The sequence below is a fragment of the Stegostoma tigrinum genome, chromosome 9 (assembly GCF_030684315.1).
Source record: "Stegostoma tigrinum isolate sSteTig4 chromosome 9, sSteTig4.hap1, whole genome shotgun sequence".
NCBI lineage: Eukaryota > Metazoa > Chordata > Chondrichthyes > Orectolobiformes > Stegostomatidae > Stegostoma > Stegostoma tigrinum.
The window spans coordinates 36,144,747-36,169,715 of record NC_081362.1 but is presented as its reverse complement, the minus strand read 5'-3'; the positions used below and the strand labels follow the sequence as shown (position 1 = coordinate 36,169,715).

The 24,969-nt window shown below is 40.8% G+C and overlaps 1 protein-coding gene across 5 annotated transcripts in view; it reads left to right on the top strand.

Annotated features, from left to right (window-relative positions):
* The window catches only part of arid1b (AT-rich interactive domain 1B), a 549,279-nt gene that overhangs the window by 346,265 nt on the left and 178,045 nt on the right, over positions 1–24,969 (top strand). For all 5 annotated transcript variants that reach the window (XM_059648487.1, XM_059648486.1, XM_059648484.1 and 2 more), the window contains exon 6: positions 10,604–10,693. In XM_059648487.1, coding sequence (XP_059504470.1) covers positions 10,604–10,693 — 90 coding nt within the window. The remainder of the gene's footprint in view (positions 1–10,603; positions 10,694–24,969) is intronic.

The following is a 24,969-nucleotide window of genomic DNA, read 5'->3' as shown; positions in this document are numbered from 1 at the left end:
CTCAAACCCCAACCCTGGCAAATTTGTTGTAAATCTTTTCTGAATACTTTCAAGTTTCACAACATCCCTCTTAAAATTGAATGCAATTTTTCAAAAGTGGCCTAACCAATGTCCTGCACACCCTCAATATGATTTTCCAACTCCTATACTCAATGCACTAACCAATGACGATCTTGAACTACTTAAGTTTTGTTTGCAGCAGACTGATCCATTTCATCATGTGTCTTGAAAGTGGTGGACAGGGTTTGAGAGGCAGGAGATGAGTTACTTGCCACAAAATTAGGAGCTTCTGATCTGTTCCTTTAGCCATAGTGTTTATATCAATGGTACAATTGAGTTTATGGTCAGTGGTGAATCCCAGGAGTTTACTAGAATGAGGGGGGAATCTCACTAAAACTTAGAGAATATTAAGAGGCCTGGGTAAAATGGACTCGGAGATAATGTTTCCACTAGTAGGGGAGACCAGGATCTGAGGACACAGCCTCAGCGTGAAGGGATGACTATTAAGAACTGAGATGAGGTGGAACTTGTTCAGTTAGAGGGTGATGAATCTGTGGAACTCATTTCTGCAGAAGGCTGTGGAAGCCAGGTCATTGGAGTGTATTGAAGACCGAGATATGTTTTGTATTAGCAAGGGGAGCAGGCAAAAGATTGGAGCTAGGAAACATACAAGCCATGATCAAATGGCACAGCTGACATGATGGACCAAATGGATTAATTCTGGTCCAATATCTTGTGGTCTATGATGAGCAACTCAGTGCTGGTAATGACTGAGTGTCGAGGAGAAATGTTTGGTTAATCCCTTATTGATCATGGTTATTGTGTGACATGGATTCAAACAATACTATACCTCATTCAAAACTGTAACTTCGGCTCTAGTTCGCTGGAGGCTTGAACTCATAAGCGCAACCCAGATAAAATTAAATTTCTAAAATCACATCCTGTTTTAAATTTTGATGTACTGCATACCTTAGTTCATTAGCAATGTAAAACATATCTATGATAGCATTCATGATTTATTGTTTAAAGGAAGGTTTTCTTTCTGTTCAAATCAATCATAAAGAAATTTTAAAAACCATTCATTTGACAGGCTTGATGTGTATTATATTTTTCTCCCGGTCTTTAAAAATGTAGAACTAACAATTAGTCTTAATCAACCCTCTTTGCATTTGATTGAGAACGCTGATACAACCAACAGTTGCATTACATTTATGCTTTTGTGTTGATCTTTAGGTCTGGTGGTCTGGTAGAATTTCAAGGTGTTATTTCTAGGCAGAAAAGCATGACCTTAATAGCTTTGGGATTTTGGGAATGGATTCTGGGTAGGATTTCCTGACATTATATTTATGCTGCAGCCAGTACACACTATTAACATTGAAACTATCCCAACTAGATTGACTTTCCTTGATGTAAAATTCAGAGCTAAAAAGTCTGTATGCTGATACTATATTTGCATTGCTATTTAATGAAAATCAAATTCCACTGAGCCCAAATAACTGGTGTACCAATGTTAGCTTCAGTCCGTTTAACTTGCTGCCTTTGCTTAGTGATTTCAAAAATCTAATTAACATTCCTATGCAAATTTTAAAAAAAGACAATCAAAATGCTTGAAAAAGAAATTAAGCATTGGAGTTGCAGTAACATATATGCTTTCCTTTCCATATGCAAAAGCTGATGGGCATCTGTTTCTACCATTTTTTGTTTTATTTTAGACAATACTACATCAAGTTTCAGTTATTTTATTTGAAAGGAAATGATGCTCAAAAAACCGTTCACTGCCTTGAGCATCTCAACTTGATGCACTTTACCAGTACCAAATAAAGTTGCACAGACTCCATGTTTAGTAACAAAATAAGCTCGCATCCTCTGAAACAGAAGTAGAGTTGAACTGTCAGACATTAGCCTAATTATTGCAGTTCAACAATATTGTGCTTTCTTTATTTCATGTCATTTTGTTTTCTAGAGATGACCCTTAACCCTCTGTTTGAAGACCAGGTGCTCTATAAGATGTATAGGAATAGAATTGGATCATCTGGCTGATCAAGTCTGCTCTACCATTTGATCATAGAACATAGAACATTACAGCACAGTACAGGCCCTTTGGCCCTCGATGTTGTGCCGACCTGTCACACCGATCTCAAGCCCATCTAACTACACTATTCCATGTACGTCCATATGCTTATCCAATGACGACTTAAATGTACCCAAAGTTGGCGAATCTACTACCGTTGCAGGCAAAGCATTCCATTCCCTTACTACTCTCTGAGTAAAGAAACTACCTCTGACATCTGTCCTATATCTTTCACCCCTCAATTTAAAGCTATACCCCCTCGTGCTCGCCGTCACCATCCTAGGAAAAAGGCTCTCCCTATCCACCGTATCTAACCCTCTGATTATTTTATATGTTTCAATTAAGTCACCTCTCAACCTCCTTCTCTCTAATGAAAACATTAGATCATCGCTAATAATGTTTCTCAACCCCATTTTCTTGCCTTCTCCCCAAAACCCTTGATACCCTTACAATCAAGATCCTATCTGTCTCTGTTTTCAATACACTTAATTATTTGGTCTTAATGAGTTCCACGGATTAATCATCCTCTGGCTGGAGAAATTCTTCCTGATCTCACTTCTAAAGGGTCATCCCTTCGCTAGGGTACCCATGGGTCCTAACGTCTCCTACTAATGAAAACATCCTTCTCCGCACTCAATTCTACGCAGGACTCTTAGTATTCTGTAAGTTTAAATGAGATTCCCCCACCCTCATCCTTTTAAGCTCCATCACGTGTATACCCAGAGTCCTCAACTCCTCTTCATATGACAAATTCTTCATTCCTCACATTGTTCATACAAATCCCCTCTGGATCCCCTCCAAAGCCACTACATCCAACCTTAAATATGAGACCCGAAGCTGCTCACCGTATTCCATATGGAGTGCATCTCTGCTTTCATATTCTAATTTTCTCAAAATGAATGCTAATACTGCATTTGCTTTCCTGCCAACTGAACCTCCAGGAGAATCCTGAACCAGGACTTCTATGTCCCTTTGTGTTTCAGATTTCTGAAGCCTTAACCAATTTAGAAAGTAGTCTATGCCTCTACTCTTCCTATCATAGTGCATCTCACTTCCCCAAATTATATTCCACCTGTTACTACTTTACTCACTTTTGTCCAAGTGCTTCTGCAGCCTCCCTACCTTCTCAACATTACCTGTCCCTCCAACAACCTTTGTCATCTACAAACTTAGCAGTAATGCCTTCAGCTCCTTTGTCCAGATTCTTAACGTAGAACATTAATAGTCCCAACACAGACCCGTGTGGAACTCCACTAGCTTCCAGCTGCCATCCTGAAAAAGACCACTTTGTCCCTACTTTCTGCCTTCTTCCAGTTGGCCAATATTCGGTCCATGCCAGTATCTTGTCCTTAACATCGTTGGCTGTTACCATGTCCAGCAACTTCCTGTGAAGCACCTTGTCAAAGGCCTTCTGGAAATCAAATAAATCACACCCCTGGCACTCCTTTGTCTAACTTGCTCATTATTTCCTCAAAGAATTCTAATAGATCTGTTCATCTTGACTTCCCTTGACAAACCACACTGACTCAGCCCTATGTTCCAATGCATGCCTGAGTACTCCGCAATCGCAATCTTAATAATGGATGTTAAAATCTTACTAACAACTGAGGTCAGGCCAACCGGCCCATAGTTTTCTTTTGTACGCCTCCCTTAAGCAGGTGAATTACATTAGTCATGTTCCACTCCCCTGGGCTCCCCCCCACCCACCCCGGTCTCCAACGATTCCTCAAAGATCATCAGCGATGCCACTATAGTCTCTTCAGCTATAGTCCATCTGGTCCAAGTGATTTATCCAGCTTCAGACCTTTCACTTTCCCTAGCCTCACCGTCGTTGCCCCTGATACTCTAAGTTCTGGTATGCTGTTGCTGTCTTCCATTGTGAAAATGGGTGCAATGTATCTGTTCTGCTCCTCCACCATCTCTTTGTTCTTCATCACTACTTCTCCAGCCTCACTTTACAGCAGTCTAATATCTGCTCTTACTTTTTATGAATCTCAAGAAACTGTTGCAATCTTCTTTTATCTTACTAGATAGTTTACCTTCACATTTCATCTTCTCCCCACTGTATTGCTTTTTCACTTACCATTTTCTGGCTTTTGAAGACTTTCTAATCCTCTACCTTCCCACAAATCTTCACATTGTGTGTTTTTCCTTTTGTTTTAATGCTGTCCCAGACTTGGCTTTTGAGCCGTAGTTGCTATGTGCTCCACTTAGTACGTTGTTTCTTCCTTTGAATGCTGTGCCTTCTGAACTACCCCCGAAAGCCCTGCCATCACTACTTCACTGTCTTCCTGCTCAGCTCCCAGAAATAACTTCACAGAGGCCAGTATCCAGTCACTAGATCACCCTTTATTTACAGGGTGCACAGTACATGGGCTCTGAATGGTCAGCTCACAGCCAGTCCCTGGAATGAATAGTCTCTCTGAATCTTCTGCTCCAAAAAGAAATCTCATCAACATTCCATGAACTTCTTTTTCTGAGATCCACCACTAACTTGATTTTTCCAGTCCACCTACGTATTGGATGTCCTCTATGGTTATTGTAATTGTGTCTTTCTTACATGCCATTCTGGCTCCTGATTGATTTTCTTTCCATAACCTTGGGAGGCCTGTACACAACTCCCATCAAGGTCTTTTTTCCTTTGCAATTTCTCAGCTCCAATCCACACAGGCTTCCTGTCTTCCAACTCTATTTCAGTTATTGCTATCAATTTAATTTCATCCCTTGCTAACAAGACAACCCCAACCCCTCTGCCCATTTACTTGTCCTTTCGCTAGGACTCTTATATTTTAATATTTAGTTCCTGGACCTTTAATCCCTTGCAGCCACATCTCTGTGAAAACCACAACGCCATTACTGCTAATTCCAATCTGCAGTACAAGCTCACTTATCCTGTTTTGCATACTGTGTGCAGTTAAGTCCAGTGCCCTTAGTCCTGTGTTGACTGCTGTCCTTCTCATTGTTCCCATACCTGCTCTGTCTGAAGTTATATTCCTGATGCTTTCCATATTCTATGTGCTACTACATGTTTTGGAACCTTAATAACTTCTGCTGAGTACCTCGTCTCTGCATGCACCCCCCCCCCCCCCCCCCCCCGCCCCCCGGCCTGCTTAACTTTAACTATAATTTTCCATGTTACTGACCCATCCCCTAATATTTAGTTTGAAGCCCTATCCACAATCATCATTTTGCGAACTGAGCATGATGCAGGTGGAGGCTGTCTCATCAGCTCCCTCCTTCCCCAGTACTGGTGTCCATGTCCCAAAAATTTGAACCGAAAGAACCGTGGATGCCATAAATCAGGGACAAAGAAGTTGCTGGAAAAGCTCAGTAGGTCTGGCAGCACCTGTAAAAGAAAACATCAGTGTTAACATTTTGGGCCCAGTGACCCCTCTGTTCCTTAGCTACTAATTTGACTATCACCAACTAATGAACACTCTGGGTCCCTGATTCGAGACTTAAATTTATCCTGTTGGGAGAAGAATCCTTGCAAACTATGAGGCAGGGGAAAAAGAACAAACAACAGGCACATCTTCCCCTCTGCACCCAAATACCCAAACTGCCTCCAAATTCCCTGAACTACGTTTTTACTCAGGCTGTGTCTCATTCTAGCTGAATCTGTCTTTCCTGACAGTGCAAAGCTTACTGGTCCATTTCATCACTGATCTCATTTCTTTAATCTGTGTTGAAAATGAACAATTATCTCAAACTAGAGTTGAACCACTGTGCCACTTTGTTGAATAATATAAATGCATTTTTGGATTCGTAGTAACTGTGTATTTTGGGTGTTTGATGGGCTTTTAAAATTCCAAATAGGCTCCATGGTGCACGCACACGCATCTAGTTCAAATCATACAGAACAAATGTAGAGAGCAGCCACTGGAAGTTTGCAGAGTAAGCAGATAGTGAAGTCAATCAGCTTGCAATACTGCTTTGATACTAGAGCAGCTGTTCTGGAGCTTAGTGCTTCAGTTGGTACTCTCATAATGTCTCAAGGCTGAGCACAAATTCAGCACAGGAAGAACCCCTCATCTCTGCATCCTACCCACCATTTTTGCCAGCTCAATTTGATGAGATCGACTACTTTGCAGCTAATTTATTTCTACTCTGCTGTATTTGCCATAAAAGAATTTAGAACTTTCTAGGGATTTAAGTTGCTAAAGTTTACAGAAAGTGATCTGACAGGTATTGGAGAAGTTCGTCCTGGTGTTAAAGCCTGAGCAGAATCTAGTTGCCCCCAGGTGTGGATGCAATAGTAGACAGTCTTCTTGGAACGTAATGTAAGGTTGTGGACGGTGCTGGGAAGAAGTGGGAAAGGGGGTGTAAACAGGATGTCATACCTTCCAAAGATGTTCAAAGAATATTCTACCTAGCCCTCAAAGAGGATTGATGTTTGAGTTGTCAGCATTTCAATAAGGACAGTGTAACTAAAATTGATACCTGCAAGAACCATAACTGCAACCTCGAAATCAGTTGAGGACTGTACTTCCAATGGTAACGTTAGCCATCAATTTTTTGTATGTCAAACTAAAGCTGGAAATATTAGCAGCACCTTGCAGTATATTGTTCACTGTTAAGTAGGGAGGAAATGAAGGCTGTATTCGAAGAAGGCTGACTACATGTCATTGTCTCCACCAAGTACCACAGACTTTTTCGTAATGTAGCATGCTGTTCATTATGCACATGTCACTTTGCATGCATTGTACATCAACTCTAAAATCTACTGAAACTAAAAAGGACTTTTTCTTCAAATCCAGCCAATGTGTAACAAAATACAACTGACCATTCATGCCAATATTGGGTATGCCTACAACAGTCGTATGCTATTGCTCTGCAGCCAGCTGCTATACTAGCTGCATTTCTGCTGTGCGTCAGACCAAAGAGGCAGCCATTAAGGCAGCAAGAGCTCTCCACACGCGACATGGTGGCTCAGTGGTTAGCACTGCTACCTCAGAGCATCAGATACCCGTGTGCAGTTCCAACCATAGATGGCTATCTGTGTGCAGTTCGCACGTTTCCCCCGAGTGGACTTCTGCTAGGTGCTCCAGTTTTCTGCCGTAGTTCACAAAGATGCGCAGGTTAGGTGGATTAGCCATGCTAAATAGTCTCATAGTGTCCAGGAATGTGCAGGCTAGCCACAATAAATAGAGGAATAGGGCAGGTGAGGGAAGCTGGGTCTGGGTGGAATGCTCTTCAGCGCAGACCCAATTGGCCGAATGTCCCCCTTATGCACTATATCACAGAATTTATAGGAATTCTGTGATTCACTAACCATATAGCTGATGATTTTGGGGCACAACACACATACAGATGGGCAGTTTGCAAAAGTGAAAAGCTGCTAGGATATGATGGAGCAGACCAGAATAATAATTCCACTGCTTGGAACCCCTTTGAAGGAGTTCAACAGTACTTGACAGTGAGCATGTCAGGATTCATGATTCAGAACCTCTTCACCATGAGGGTACAGCCATTGCCACTGGCTTTATGGCATGTATCTCACAGGCAGTCAAGAGAAGAGACACAGCACCTTAACTCCCATCCTGACATCTCTCAATCCCTAGTACTGCAGCAATTCAAGAAGACAGTTCACTACTACCTTCCCCAGGACTATTAGAAATTTACAATAAATGCTGAGCTTGCTAGTGATACCTATATCCCGCAAATGATTTTAAAGAACACCCCCTTTGTGAATAGAGCTTATCCCTGAGCAACGTATCTGTCTGCATACAAGTCGATGCAACTTTACACTGTTGGCTTGGCCATAGAGCAAAAAGATTAAAGCCAACAGAAAGTAAACATTCCAAACTTTACAAATGAAATCATGTTATTTTACATACAAATGAAAACTAGTCATTGTAGTGACTGGCTACTCAATGCCCTTGTTTATCCTAGTGCTTCTGCAGTGTATTTATCTTCAGTTTTGCCAGTCTGTTTACTGTTGTCCATCAATGACCCTGCTGCCTCCCTTGCTCAATTGGTGCTGTCTGTAGCTATGTTTTCTAGGCTCAAGCTACTCGGGTAATCCTCTCAGACATGCTCACAGGGTTCCAACATAGTTGATACAAGACTGCTGATTTTTAGCAGGGAAGACTTGAGATGGTTGCAAAGAATGGCCTGAAGTAACTTTGCACCAAGAAGACTGAAACCAGACTGCAGCATCTGGGGATGGACAGCAGCAATCTGGTCTGGCTCATATGGTCAATAATGAGCACACTTGAGTTTCATATTCTTACCAATCTCTGGATGAAGATGATTTTTTTTTCTGAATTCCTAATTTGTTTTCTTGATGACCATCTTAGATTAATAGATTCTGTGATTTGTTCTTCCCAGTTTGGAAATATTCTAAGATAGTAGGACCTGCAGGCGCTGGAGAATCTGAGATACCAAGGTGTAGAGCTAGATGAACACAACAGGCCAAGCAGCATCAGAGGAGCAGGAAAGCTGATGTCTCAGGCCTAGACCCTTCTTCAGAAATGGGGGAGGGGAAGGGGATTTTGAAATAAATAGGGAGAGTGTGGGATGTGGATAGAAGATGAATAGCGGAGAAGATAGATGGAGAGGAGACAGACAGTTCGAAGAGGCAGGGATGGAGCCAGTAAAGGTGAGTGCAGGTGGGGAGTTAGGGGATAGGTTGGTCCATAGAGGACGGATAGGTGAAGGGGGTGGAATGAGACTTGTAGGTAGGAGATGGGGGTGGGGCTTGAGGTGGGAGGAGGAGGTAGGTGGGAGGAAGGACAGGTTAGGGAAGTGGGGACAAGCTGGGCTGGTTTTGGGATGCGGTAGGGGGAGGGGAGATTTTGAAGCTTGTGAAGTCCATATTGATACAAATGGGCTGCAGGGTTCCCAAGCAGAATATGTGGTGCTGTTCCTGCAACCTTCGGTGGCATTGATGTGGCACAGCAGGAGGGCCAGGATGGGCATGTCATCTGAGGAATAGGAGCGGGAGTTGAAATGGTTCGCAACTGGGAGGTGCAGTTGCTTAGTGCGAACCGAGCGTGGGTGTTCCACAAAGCGACTCCCAAGCCGACGGCTTTGCGGAACACCTGCACTCGGTTTGCACTCAACAACTGCATCTCCCAATCATGAACCGTTTCAACTACCCCTCCCACTCCTTGAGTGACATGTCCATCCTGGGCCTCCCAAGGGCCACAACGATGCCACCCGAAGGTTACAGGAACAGCACCTCATATTCTGCTTGGGAACCCTGCAGCCCAATGGTATCAATGTGGACTTTGCAAGGTTCAAAATCTACTCTGCCCCAACCGCATCCCAAAACCAGCCCAGTTTGTCCCTGTCTCCCTAACCTGTCCTTCCTCCCACCTATCCCTGCCTCCCACCTCAAGCCCCACCCCCATCTCCTACCTTCTAACCCCAAGCTCCCTGGACTGACCTATCCCCTCCCTAACTCCCCACCTACACTCACCTTCCTGGCTCCATCCACGCCTCTTTGACCTGTCTGTCTCCTCTCTACGAATCTTCTCCTCTACCCATCTTCTACCCGCCTCCCCCTTCCTATTTATTTCAGAACCCCCTTCCTCTTCCCCCATTTCTGAAGAAGGGTCTAGGCCTGAAACATCAGCTTTCTAGCTCCTCTGATGCTGCTTGGCCTGTTTTGTTCATCCAGCTCTATACTTAGAATATTTAGAGAGATAACAAAGTTATCTCTATGAAAAACTTGCATAATTTTAAGACTTCTTTTTAGGTTGTCCCTTACATTTCAGAAAGAAGAGGCCCATCACCTGGGTGATTCTTTCCTAATAGGTACGCTGCAGTTCTGGGATCATCCTGTATTTTTTTAAAATCTTTCCAATGCAGTGATCATAATTGTATACATGATGCGGCCCCATGACTTTTCAGACAAGTCCATTTCCTTATTTACTTGTCAATTCTGTCCGTCTAGAAATAAACCCCAGTGCTTTGTTTGCTTTTTCTGGTCTTGATAAACTGTGTTGCTATGTAATTTATGTAATTTCACTCCCAGAATCCTTTGCTCTTCTACTCCACTTTGACTCTTAATATGAAGCTTTGTTTTTGTTACCTCACGTGCATGTGTTGAAATTCATTTGCCAGTTGTATGTGTCCATTCTGCAAGTTTGTTAATGTTTTCTAATTCCTAATTATTCCAAATGTATTGCTATCTGAAAATTTTAAAATTGTGTTTTTGATTTCAAAGTCATTTGTCTCTGTGCTTACTATATATTTCAACCTTTACTCTGTCTTTATTAATCTATGATTGAAAAATGTTAATTTTTTGTTATCGAAGATGTGGATCACTTCTAGCGGCACAAAGACGCAAATGAATAGTGATTTCCAAGAAATGTTTATTTCTTGAACTGTGTGACTTCATAAAATAAATTTTCCACCGTATACAACAAAAGAGAAAGATTGCAGTTTACTCACTTGTAAATGGTGAATATTTTCAGTTTCTGCCAATTTGAGTCAGTAAATTATAGATTGTCTCTGTCTCTTGTTCCATTCTGTACCAAATAAATTAAAATGCTGTTACGTTATCTGTATCTCTTCACAATACAGGAACTCCAATGCCAGCTCAACCTTCCAATAGCCAATCAGATGCTAGCTCTCATCCTATCATGAGTCAGTCACCTATATCACAGGATAGAGGTGGGTTGTTTTAATGATATCTGACTTTAAATGCATGCTGCTACTTTGGATCAAATTAAATAAAGCAGGACAATATTGATTTTAAAATTTCACTGATAACAATTTAGGCAGTGCATATCATAAACAATATGCTTTTTTTTGTTAATTTGAAAATAATGTACAGTCAATACCATGTGGGCAACGCTTAAAACTTAGCAACTTCATGTTTTACGGACCATGTACATTCTACAAATTAACACTTTTGTAACTGAATGTTTCACCAGTTGAGTTTTTTCAACAGGATAAGATTTTAATTGGTTTTAAAACCAAAGTCACAGATTAGCCTTTAATGGCCTGTGATTCTGACATGTATGAAATTAAGAAATAATTAAATGTTTATGTACCCGTTACAAACTAATCATCTTTTGTCAGAATTGCATTAGCTATTATATCTTAATGTATTTACCTCTGGAATGCGATATGGTGTGATTATAAATACTTTATATTTTGTCAAAATGGAACTAATTCTTTTCTAAGCCTTTAATCCTAAGTAACTTTTAAAACTATTTTTCACTCCATTTGTGAAGCTAAACATAACGGTATATGGACAAACTTTCCAATACATCTCTCCAGTGATCTTTATAACTCATCCACAGATAGTAAGAACTGCAGATACCATGGCCAGAGATAACAGCGTGGAGCTGGAGGACCACAGCAGGCCCGGCTGCATTAGACGAGCAGGAAAGATGACATTTCGGGTTGGGAGCCTCAAAGAAAAAGGGTCCTGGCCTGAGAAGTCAACTTCCATGCTCCTCTGACACTGCCTGGCCTGCTGTGTTCCACCAGCTCCACACTGTGTTATCTCCAGTAATGGAATTGTTCAAAATCCTATAGGTTTGCGTCCTTGTCTATGTATATGCAAAAATGCCATCTAGTCATCGTTTCGTTATCTATGCCATTTTATGCCACAAAAATATGTACCTCACCAACTTGATCAAAATTAAAGCCAGAGCAATAGCGTAGAAGAAGGATAATAAGTTTGTTGTGCCCAGACTTGCTTTTGTAAGAGCTATTTATTTAGTCCTATAGCCTTAGTCATTCCCCATCCAGGCTTGAGCTGATAGGTAGTGGGTGGCATTAGCATCACATGGGGCAGGGCTGTGACTATCACTGGTGGGAAACATTCTGGCTGCCACCCCTTGGTATTCTATGGTGCTGCCATTGCTGAATGCTTCACTGTCGGCATCCTGGGGGTTGCTGTTGACTGGAGACTCACCACACGGCCACATGGGATGCAAGAACAGGTCGGAGACTAGTAGTCCTGCAGTGCGTAACACACCTCCTGGCTCTCCAGGGTCTGTACGCCATCTGCAGGGCATGGATCGAGCGTGTGATTGATTGCTCCCGACTTGCATGTATGAGTGCAACTGCAACAACACTGAAGAAGTTTGATGCCATCCAGGACAAAACAGCTTGTTTGATTGGCGCTACACCCACAAGCATCCACTCCTCCACCACCAAGGCTCAGTACCAGTTGTATGTACTATCTACAAGATGTACTTCAGAAATTCACCAAAGTTCCTCAGACCACATCTTCCAAGCCCATGCCCACGACCACTTCCACCTAGAACAATAAGAGCAGCAGGTATATGGGAACACCACATTATCACGTTCCCTTCCAAACTATTTGCCATTCTGACCTGGAAATATATCCCGATTTTCTCCCCCCCCCCCGACTATCAGTGGATCAAAATCCTGGAATTCCCTCCATAATGCCACTGTGGGTCAGCCTACAGCAGGTGGACTGCAACAGTTCAAGAAAGCATCTAACCACCACCTTCTCAAGGCCGGCTAGGTACAGACAATAGATACTGGCCAGCCAGCAGTGCCCACGTACGATAAGAATCCTCTGCCGCCTGTGCACGGTAACAGCAACATATCTTGTCTGCAGGAGGTGCTGCCAGAATTCAGCAAAGATTCTACAGCACCTTCTAAGCCCACGAATGCTGCCATTTAGAAGGCCTGAAAAATTGCGGATAGAGTTCAATCTGGATAAATATAAGGTATTGCATTTTAGTATAATGAATGGGGATAGGGCTTGTACTAGTGAATGTGGGACTTGGGTGGTGTTGTGGAGCAGGAGGACCGAGGGATCTAGGTACATGGTTCTTTGAAGTTTGCATGACACGTAGACAGGGTGGTTGGAAAGGCGTTTGGCAGCTTGCCTTCATTGCTCTTTTGAGCATAAGAGTTGGGAAGTCATGTTGGGATTGTACAGGGCATTGATGAGTCCTCTTCTGGAATAGAACATAGAACAGTGCAGCACAGTATAGGCCCTTCAGCCCATGATGTTGTGCTGACCTATTATCCTACTCTAAGATCAAACTACCCTGCATACCCTACATTTTACTATCATCCATGTGCCTATCCAAGATTTGGTTAAATGTCCCTAATGTGTCTGACTCCACTGCCACTGCCAGCAGTGCATTCTGCGCACTTGCCTCTCTCTGTGTAAAGAACCTATCTCTGACATCCCCACTATACCTTCCTCCAATCACTTAAAATTATGCCCTTTCATAACAGTAATTTCCGTCCTGGGAAAAAGTCTCTGACTATCCACTCTATCTAGCTGTAACACGTCCAGTTCTGGTCACACAGTTAAAGGAGGGAAATTATTAAGCTGGAAAGAGTTCAAAAGAGATTTACCAGGATGTTAAAAAGAAAGGTTGGATAAGCTGGGGCTTTTTTTTCACTGGAGCATAGGAGATTGAGAGTCAACCTTATTAGAAGTTTAGAAAATAATGAGGGGCTGAGATAGATCATCATCATAGAATCCCCACAATGTGGAAACAGGCCTTTCGCCCGAAAGGTCCACACCGACCCTCAGGGCATCCCACCCAGACCCATTTCTCCTCCCCCCCCCCCCCCCCCCCCCCCCCCCCCCCCACCATAACCCGCCTAATATCCACATCCCTGAACACTATGGGCCATTTAGCATGGCCAATCCACCTTGCCCGCACACCTTTGGACTATGGGAGGAAACCGGAGCACCCGCACCGGAACTCCACACAGACAGTTGCCCAAGGGTGAAATCGAACTCTCGTCCCTGGTGCTGTGAGGCAATGTAATTCTGCAAAAGGTCAATCAGAGTAGTGCTAACCAAGATAGAGTTCATGGTAGTTGTCTTTTCTCAAGGGGGATATCACAACTAGAGGCACATTTTTATGGTGAGAGACAAGAGGTTTAAAAAAGACATGGGGGCAGATTTTTTTTAACATGGAGTGGTTTGTGTATAGGGTGGAATTCTGGAGGAGGTGGTGGATGTAAGTGCAGTTACAGCATTTAAAAGACATTTGGATAAGTATATGAATAGGAGAGGTTTGGAGGGGTTGAGGGACAGGAGCAGGTAGGCGGGACTAGTTTAGATTAGGATTATGTTCGGCATGGACTGGTTGGACCAAAGGGTCTTTTTCTATACTGTATGACTCAATGGCTCCACAATCTTATTTCCTTCAAATATTTATCCAATATCCCTTTGCAATTTTTTATTGAATCTATTTCTACCACCAATATTCACAAGACCACACTCAAGTGCTAGGGTGGCACGGTGGCTCACTGCTGCCTCAGAGCCAGGGACCCGGGTTCAATTTAACCACCCACAGGCCAGTTGAGGTGTGGGAATGGTGAGGTGGAGCGAAACTGAGAAAGGGCACAGCACAACTTTAAACGTGTCAGTAAGGAATACTGAGCTAACTGGGATCCTGGAAATCTTGAAGCCATTGAGATAATGGATTTCTTGCAAATGAATATGGAGTCTCTACCTTAAGGCTGCTTAAGTTCAGGTGATTCTATTTGGGGAATCTGTGTAATGGATGCATTTATAATGATCACTGGGTAAATTGGATAATTTAAGACTGAACAGTTTTATTTCAACCGGTTTACACTGATGTGTTATCACATTTCAATGTTCCATATTCTGTGAATTATTTAAGGCGCTCATCTGTTTTTGAGATAAACATACTTAGATCCAACACAGTAATGAGCAACGTGCATTTTCAAAATCCTTTCTATGGCCTAGTACGTCCCAAAGTTCTTCCTACTCACTTAAATACTTGGGAATTGAAGCCAGTGCTAAAATAAAGAAAATGTAATTCTGCAAAAGGTCAATCAGTGTTGGGAAGTCTCAGTCTAGGGAAGATGATCTCAGCATTGCTACCAGTTCTTTCAGGAGTGAAATCAAGAAACATTTATACATAAGAGGCAGTCTAGCTTTTAGTGCAAAAGCAATTGATGCTAGATCAATTGTTAAATTTAGATCTGAAATTTCAATTTGAATTGCCGTAAAAAATATGTGGAATAAATGAAGGCAAGAAAATTTGCAGAGTAGTTTAAAATCCCTGGAGTTTTGCATGTGCAGTCGAATTGCATTAGCTATGACTTCACCGGTCCTTGCAAAGTGTATTTAGGGTAGTGGCTTTTTGATTAGGGAAGTGTATGTCAGTTATTTTGGGGAGAAAGAAACTTTTGTTAACTAATGCTTATTGTCTAGGCCAAATTTATATATTGTGTGTTCTGACTTTAAATTTAATGGAGATGTGATGAATATTTAGGATATTGATTTTTTTTTATATTGTCCGAGTCTGAAGACTGCACGTGAATACAAATGCAGAAATTAATGTTACTAAGTGCCTATATTGTGCAATAAAGGAATTGGTGAGAGGTAGTGAATTGTCCCTGAAAATCTAGAAGTATCCTCAACAAATCTTAAGACGAGCCCTCACAAACAAAAAATATGTTGACCTGGTCCACACTTTTTCACAAAATATAATTGTACCTTCCCCTTCAGTGCTGATTCCCATTTCATGAACTGCACGCTTACTTGGAAGATGTTGGGGACACTAAGTGGCCAAACTGTTAGTCAAAAATTCAGATCTTGTTTCCGTTAGCGCAGAGGAGTTTGAATCATAGAATCCCTACAGTGTCGAAACTGGCTCTTCAGCCCAATGAGTCCACACCGACCCTCAGAGCATCCTACCCAGCGTCATCTCCCTATAACCCACCTACTCTACACATCCCTGAACACTATGGGCAATTTAGCATGGCCAATCCATCTAGTCTGCACACCTTTGGACTGTGGCAGGTAACTGGAGGAAACTCACGCAGACACTGGGAGAATGTGCAAACTCCACACAGACAGTGTGGGGGGTTGAATCGAACCTGGGTTCCTGACTCTGTGAGGCAGCAGTGAGCCACCATGCCACCCTAGCACGAGTGTCGTCCTGATTGGGATATGTAAAATTAATCGGCACAGATAGGGTAGACAAAACCTTTCCCATTGATAGCAGAATCAGTGACCAGGGACGTAAATTTAAGGCAAGGAGCAGAAGGTTTAGAAGAGATGTGATGAAAAACTTTTTCATCCAGAGGTGGTGGGAACCTGGAACTCACTGCCTGTAAGTGTGGTAGACGCAGATACGCATGTAACATTTAAGTGGTATTTAGATGTGCTTGTGCGCTGTCAAGGCATTAAAGGCTATGTGCCAAGGCTGGAAAATGAGATTAGAATGGGTAGGTGTTTGTTTTTGACTGGCACAGACACAATGGGATATAAGGACTTTAAGGACTGTAGATATCTATGACAAGATCAAATAAATTAATGCCCAAAATTTGACTTCTAATTAAATATCTCCAAGGATTTGTAAGATCGTGTAAGGAAAATGTGCACGAATTGAATTATATTGGGTTTTACTGTTTTCTTAGTTCTTACGCTTACCAAAACGGACTATTTACTTGACAAATGATCCTGTGGTTTTTACTATTACAGGTTTAAAAATCTGCTTCAAAGCTGGAGCAAAAATCCTGAAAATCATTAACAAATTACTTAACAATTAGAAAGGAAAATTAAATTTCATCATTTATCCATTTCAGGGGATTAAGGTTCCTGTCCAGAGTTTTAATTAATTAGGCCATGACCTATTTGCCATTATATTCAATACCTATGTTTTCATTAATTCAGATTTGTATGTTTCTTTTGCCCCTGATCAAAATACACTAAAGTAGAAATGCCAAAAGCAGGCCTGAAATTGCATAACAAGGCATATGGGGCAGGCAGGCTCATGGAATACCACCTCATTCAAATTAATAGTTTATCTGATCAATAGGCTCATTCATAAAATTGAAAATTGGCCTATATCCATCTGACCAAGGTCGCTATGTAACCAACTTGTGTGACTAGCATGCAGTGATCCCAAATTAATGGATCTTCAGCACTGTATAAATGCTGAAAGCTTTAGTGATGGTCAACCAGGTAAAGCAGAGCAGCAGTTTGAATAACTCACTGGTATTATAATACAAATAGTCCAACCTTCTAACTGATATTAATGTTAAATAGCCAATAACTGATAACTTGCATTTACAATCCCACAGGCATTTTATCAGACAATATTGACACCGAGTTGTATATCAGAACAAGTTCCCGAAATTTTGGTCAAAGAGTTATGCTTCATGGAATCTGGTAAAGGAGAAAGATCAGACATTGAGGGATGGAGGGGGCATTTCCAGAATGTGAGACCTTGACAACTAAAGGCTACTGGCTATAATAACGGATGTTCAGGTGAAATTTGGAGGCTGGAAGGGTACCGAAAGATTTTAAACATACGGATAAGAATTTTAAAAGGTGTTGCTGGAGCAGTGCAAGTCACCAAATATGGAATAATGGTTGATTCGGACTTGGTGCATCTCAATGTGGTTGCTGGAATTTTGGTTTGTGTCAAGTTTATACAGGATGAGGAACATGATGGGAGGCAGAAGAACAAAAGCAGTGATGAGGATTTCAGCTGCAGCTGGTCTGAGACAGTGGTGGAAGTGTACTATATTTGAGTTGGAAGTAGGTATTCTTGACGGAGAGGACAGTGCAGTTTTAACTTCCAAAACTGAAATAGACAAGGGAGGCTATCTCAAAACGCTGCTGGCAGTATCATATTTTTTTGCAGCATTTAGTACACTAATTTCAAAGTTGCATCCATAAAAGTAGGTTGCTGCCATCACCTTCCGGTACACTAAAATTAAATAAAGAAATAAAGCTCTGTAACATTCATGCTTGGGATGTCAATTTCAGTAGCACAGTATAAATAGAGAGCTTTTTCCCGATAGCTGTTCTGATGCCAGAGACTACAAAGGATTGTCTATCATTGAAGCAAACTTCACGTCCTCAAGAAATTCCTCAGCACTTTATATCTAACTATATGCGTTTGAAATGCAGTGACCGTCACTATACAAGAAAACAGTTGTTCAGTTTGGCTTTTGCTCTGATCATGAAAAAAAATGAGTATTTGCCAATTTTCTCCCAAGGAATTCTCAACTAAATCAGCAATGGGGAGTTCAGGAAGATAGGCCAACAGTGAAAGGCATTTGAAAAGCCTGAAATATATGATAAAGATTTTTTTTCCCAATAAGTTTCTATGTTGTTATAACTTGAATATGCAGAGATCTGTCACCCTGCTCCTCAGCTATCACCACATTGGGGAGGCAATGGCCGAGTGGTATTATTGCTGGACTGTTAATCCAGAGACCCAGATGACGTTCTGGGGGCTCAGGTTCGAATCCTGCCACGGCAGATGGTGGAATTTGAATTCAATAAAATATCTGGAATTAAGAATCTAATGATGACCATGAAACCATTGTGGATTGTTGGGAAAAACCCGTCTGGTTCAGTAATGCCCTTTAGGGAAGGAAACTGCCGTCCTGTACCTGGCCTGGCCTACATGTGAGCTAGACCTACAGCAATGTGGTTGACTCTAAACTGCCGTATGGGCAATTAGGAATGGGCAATAAATGCTGCCTGGTTAGCAATGCCCTCATCCCATGAATAAATAAAGAAAAAAACAAAAACTATCCTGGGTCTCTTCAGAATTGGGGTTTGTTCAAAGTGGGGTCAGGTATAGGATATCCTATCTCATATCAGTAGGGAGATGATTATCTAATAAGGTTATCATTATGAATAGGAATTTTATTTAGCCATATCTATCTTTCTAATGGAGCTGTTGTCGCTTAATTACTAAAACTGGTCACAGTAACTGAAATTAACAAAATGATATTGTCGTTGTGAAAAGTCACGTGGTGCTAGGTTCTTGTCCAACAGGCTTATTTGAAATCACAAGCTTTCGGAGCAGTGCCCCTTGGTGTAAGATGAAGTGTCTCACTTCACCTGACAAAGGGGCAGCACTAGGAAAGCTTGTGATTTCAAATAAACCTGTTGGATTATAACCTGGTGTCATTTGTCTTGTCAACCCCAGGCGAACACCGGCACCTCCCACAACATGATATTGACATTGATTTAACCCGTAGTTCAATGAAATTGAGAATTACCATTATTATTTTTAGTGCAGTTCTTCATTGATGAAATTATTTCACAGTCTTATGGTACTCCTGTATAAAAGCGCAATTGGACATTTGCAAGGTCACCTCTTGACAGATGCCGAAGTGGTGCCTTGTTATTTCAAGTCGGTTGCGGAAGGACCATCTATATTGGCGAGCCTTAACTCCAACAATAGCAGTTTCAGTATGGCCCCAAGATATAAGTTTGGAAATACATAGGTCCGTATTCTGCACTTTGAATAACCCCGATCTCGTTCTCTCATTGAGAGCCTAATATTAACTTGTTACTTATTACGGTACATACTGTAACAACATGGGACCCATGGGCTGGATGAAGTGTCCTCTTCCAGGAGTCAACAAACGGTTTCTCATCAACACTCTTAAGAATACCATACAGTCGCCACGACAAACGTATGACTTGAGACAAAGGGAAGAGGCTAAGGATTCGGCTCTAACTGAGAAGGAACTAAGGAAAAAGGAGAAGCCCCACAAAAATAGCTTTCAACCTTACAAACAGGGATCAAAAAGTAGGTTGAAGACTAGAAGGCCTCCTTCTCCACGGGGAAATGAATCAAAGAGAAGCACCAAAACCTATAAGAGTACAAAAGATTATTGAAAACCTGGTGCATCAACAGGCATCTAAGATGATTAAATTATAAAAGCAAGTTAGGGTTAGAGCGGAAATTAGTTCTTGCTTTAAATAATTTCAAACATTGACCTAAAACAGCAACAACTGGTGAATACTTTCTTCTTGGACAGCCTTCTAGCTCACCAGCCAGATTAACCAAATTACGTTTCATGTAAACATTACACTTGTGTTCTATATAATTGCGTTGGTAACCAATGTCACATGAAGTGAAGCAGTATTTGACACAAAAACAAAAGTTTGGTTTCTCCCATCAATAGTGGCAAAGAAGCACAAAGTATAAATACAAATGCAGTGATGTTCTGTAGATAAAGAAGTTCTTAACATTCTACAAAAATGGTACCAGTGGTTATTTATTAGACAGATAAGTGTTTTTATGGTAACATTATGGGGTTTATGCATTCACTTTGGATTAATGATGTCTAAAGTGAGTTTTAACTGGAAGAAAATTCTATTGTACACATCGACCTAATCTTGTAATTCTGTACTTACTACCTTACAATTTTCATCTTGCTCATTTTGATGAAAAGAAAATTTGTGAGCTGGTTAATGTGGTGGTGGAAAATTCAATCCATTGACTAAATTTTCCATCATTGGTAATGGTTTATATTTCCTACAAAACTTTCTATCAGTATAATTTTGCCAGACTGATAGATTCAGTATATAGGCTTTGTTTACATTAAAACATTATGCAATTACCAATAATTCAGCATTTCATCATGTAATATATCCTTTCACATTGAAATTGGTTGAAGATGAGGAGTCTTTGGATTGTCACAAATGTTCCTGTAGACTCTACTGCTGAAGTTGAACATAGTGATTTTACCAGAAGCAATATACAACAGTTAATAAGAGTAAAAGCTTTTAGCAAAACTTAGCTAATGTAATGTTTATCAGAATATTGAAGAATTAGTAAATTGGGACTTTCTTAATATTGTTTAATGTTATCTAGGTCTAATGTTATCAATTACATGCAGACTTTTATATTAAGAACTTTGAATTAGAGGAGGAAGAGCATCCAGTTATTGTGGCCCATGTAGAGTCTGAAATGAGGTTCTGTGGAGGGAGGTTGAGCAGCTATGTTCTGAGGTGTTGAATAGAACCTCAAAAGTAATAATCCCTGATTATCAACTACATCATAGGAAATAACTTCAGGATTAAGACATTAAAAGTTAAATGTATGGCTCAGTGTATAAGGAAAGCAGCTCAAGTCATTGGGCACCAACATAACCACTGGAAAAATAAGTATATTTTTCCTGTTGGGATGGCTTCCGCTTAAAGTGAGCTGAGATCCAAGACGTGGATAATTGAATAACCAGGGCTGTAGGTATGGTTTCATTCTGAAAGGGTGAGTGTGAAAAGGGAGCAATCTAGAACTTTAGAGGCAAGATTTGGAAAAAAGGGGCTGTGTAGCAATTTTGATCAATTGCACACCATTTGATAAGTTACAAGGAAAGAATAATGGTAAAATAATTGAAGTTGTAGGCTCTTTCAGAATGCATAAGTAATGAAGTAGACAGTTAAACAAATGGCACAAATAGATATAAATGGATTTCATCCTGAACACCATTATAGAGTCATGGTTTCAAAGTGACCAATGTTCAGACCTAGATATTCTGAGATACTTGATAATTTTAAAACTCAGGCAGAATGGGGAATGGGAGAGGGGTGGGAAAGTCCTAATAAAGCTGGAAGGTTCTTGGCTCAGAATATCAGGAGGCACAGTTAGCATAAGTGGTGATGACATTTAATAAGGGAAGAATCGTTGGTGAAAATAGGTTGAGGGATTGATAAGTTATTCAACTGACCACAGTATTTATCAAGAAATAAAAAAAGAAAATGGAATAATTGTAAGCGTTTTAATTACCCATCTAGAATAGAGAAATCAAAATGGCAAAGATGGTCTAGAGGTTGAGTTCATAAGACAGTTTAAGATAATTTCCTAGAAAAAGATGTCATGGTAAACAGGAATTAAGGCTATGTTACACTGTTTTGTAATGAGGTGGGGTTACTTAGTAACATTAATATGAATGATCTTACAGAAGAATCATAAAATGACAGAATTTCACAAGTTGGAGCACAACATATTTAAGTCTGAAACAAGAGCATTAAACTCAGCCATTTCCAGAGGTTTGAGGGGTCAGTCAGCTAAATTGGGAAAATGAATGCAGGTTTTGGAAGTAGATAAGTAGTTGAAACATTTAGGAAATAATTCAAAACTTCATTTTGTAATTCACAAAAAGTTGACAGTAAACATAATGCAGTTGCACACCAGACTGTTGGGGTACTGTCGCAATATAGGTGGCATTTTCCAGTCCCCTCCCATCTTTCGTTGTGTGTTTTTGTACCAAAATTTTATGTATTAGGTTAAGACAGACTTGTCTAGGAGAAAGCAATTGTCTTCGGGCCAACACTTTATAGCACTGTTTATTACATATAAAGACTAATTACTGTAATACAGGGTGTTGATAGATATTCCTCTGGCTCTCACCCTGTTATTACATTGAAAAAATATTCCATGAGCTGTACCATCTAATGCTCGTTGGACTTATCCACAGGCTGCTCTACAAGCATTTCCAACATACACGTTAGACCAGCCTTCTGCCTAGATCTCCATACATTTCTCCCTCCTTGCCCCCAGGCAAGAAGCAAAAAAAAATCATTTTCACAATTGTGATACTTAAATGATGAAGTTCATCACCCTCAGTGCCAGGTTGAGTGTTTTGTAAAATGTTGTGAATTGTCTGTTTGAAGTGCAAGCCATATAGCTTTAAATTGAGGGATGAAAGATATCGGACAGATGTCAGAGGTAGATTCTTTACTCAGAGTAGTAAGGGAATGGAACGCTTTGCCTGCAATGATTGTAGATTCGCCAACTTTGGTACATTTAAGTCGTCATTGAATGAGCATATGGACGTACGTGGAATAGTGTAGGTTAGACGGGCTTCAGATCGGTATGACAGATCGGCACAACATCGAGGGCCGAAGGGCCTGTACTGTGCTGTTATGTTCTGTGTTCTGAGACCAACCTAAGTCAAAGTCACGGTATTTTATTCATTAATGCTATGCATTACAATTCTTGCAGATATATGGCATTGCAAGAACAAGCATAATGTTACTCTCGGCTTTTCAGCAGGGTCACTTCTCCTGTCCATTCCATGTTGTAAAGTTATGCCCTTTTAAATCCACCCCGCCTGAATCTTCCAGATCCAACTTCACCACTACACCTCACCTAAGCAAATCCTTGATCCTTAAATCTCCGAAAATGCCATTCTGTTCCCTTTCTTAGGACAAAAAATAAATGGATTCTTACCAAATTACTGTATCCACTGGCAGTGTCTATTTTTATTCCACAAAAGCAGCTATCTCCTCATTGTCAAAGTGTGAAAACTGTCACTGATTTTCGATAGGTTTAGTTTGGGTTGGTTTCTTAGGCCAATGTAATTTGGTTGTCCTGTCTCTGAACAGAGGTTTAGTATGGCTGCCATTCCACCATCAGGAACATTATATCTCTCAAGTTAAAGGAGGCATTTTAAAACCTAACTGTTCTATGAAGTGTCAAATTTATATTGTTTTCAAAATTCGTATTCTGCTGGATTCTACAATATTTTTCAACCTTAGGTCTTATCATAATATTAGTATGCCTTCTCTTTCAATTGAATAGCATACTCAACATCTACGGTTTAGGCACAGATCGCACAATCTATCTCAGAACGTGTTTTTGTTGAGAGCTACAGAATGTTTACCACCGCGTATCTACCATTTTACTTCATCAATCCACTTTAGCTAACTCTGTCTTCATGTCCTTCTAATTGCATTTATTTGAGCTCCATGTTTCTTGCTCTCAAATTGAATTTGGAATCCTATCTTGTTATGATCGGTTTTACTTAGAGTCCTTTGCTATGAAATTGTTAATTAACCTTACCCCATTACAAATTACCAAATCTAAAATGGCCCATTTTCTGGTAGCTTTTAGAGCGTAATTTTCTAAGAAACTGCCCTGAAACGTTCTATAAATTTGTCTCAAGGTTACCGTTATCAATTTGATTTGTTTAATCTATACGAACCGGAAAAATCCCTAAAACTTTTTTCCATCTTTCTTACAAGCCCCCATTTATTTTTTGATTTGTGCTGTGTTCACGAATGTGCTATTAGGGGGCCACTGTTAACTTTATTCACTTGCTATTTTTCTAATCTTTAGCTAAACTGAATTATATCTTGATCGGGTCCTCAGGATTATATTGATCTTATTCTTTACTTACAAAGCTACCCCACCGCCGTGATCTTTTTGCTTATTCCTTCTGAAATGTGAAGTACTCTCGAATGTTCAGTTCCAAGCTTTGGTCAGCATCTCACCATTCTCTGTTCCTATTTGTGCCATCAATTAATCTATCTTGTTTCAAATGCTGCTCCAATAGAGAACATTTAAATCTGTTTCAACTATTTTTCCCAACCAGTACCCTATTTACAGATAGCGCACATATTATGTTTGCATACTGTGTCCTTTCCTGTTGCCTTCTGGTTATCATTGCCCACATCAGTGTCTTCCACTATATTTTTTTCTTGAATTCACTTTCCTTCCCAGAGCCACAATTTAATTCAAAACACTCTCTGTATAGCCCTCATTATTTGATTGGCGCAACTTTAATCCCAATATTGTTCAGGTGAAGATGGTTTCATTGAACATCTCTCTCTTTTCACAGTACTGGTGCAAATATCTCATGAGTTAAAATCCATTTCTCTTACCCAGACTTTGAGCCAAATGTTCAAATTTCTGATTTTATTTACCCCATGCCAATTTGCTGGTGGCTCAGGTCATAACCGAGAGATTAATACCTCTTTCTAGTTTTGCTTTTTACTTAAGTCCCTAGCTGCTCAAACAAAACAACATCCTGAGTCCAGCATTTTGTCATTGGTACCCAATTTACCACAAGGTCTGGACCTTTCCATTCCTATTCTAAGGTTCTCTCTTCCCCTGAGGAGCTGTCCTCAACCATGGCACTAGGCAGACAACACAACACTACATTGCGGACAGCAAAGTGTAGAGCTGGATGAACACAGCAGGCCAAGCAGCATCTCAGGAGCACAAAAGCTGACGTTTCGGGCCTAGACCCTTCATCAGAGAGGGGGATGGGGAGAGGGAACTGGAATAAATAGGGAGAGAGGAGGAGGCGGACCGAAGATGGAGAGAAAAGAAGATAGGTAGAGAGGAGAGTATAGGTGAGGAGGTAGGGCAGGGATAGGTCAGCCCAGGGAAGACGGACAGGTCAAGGAG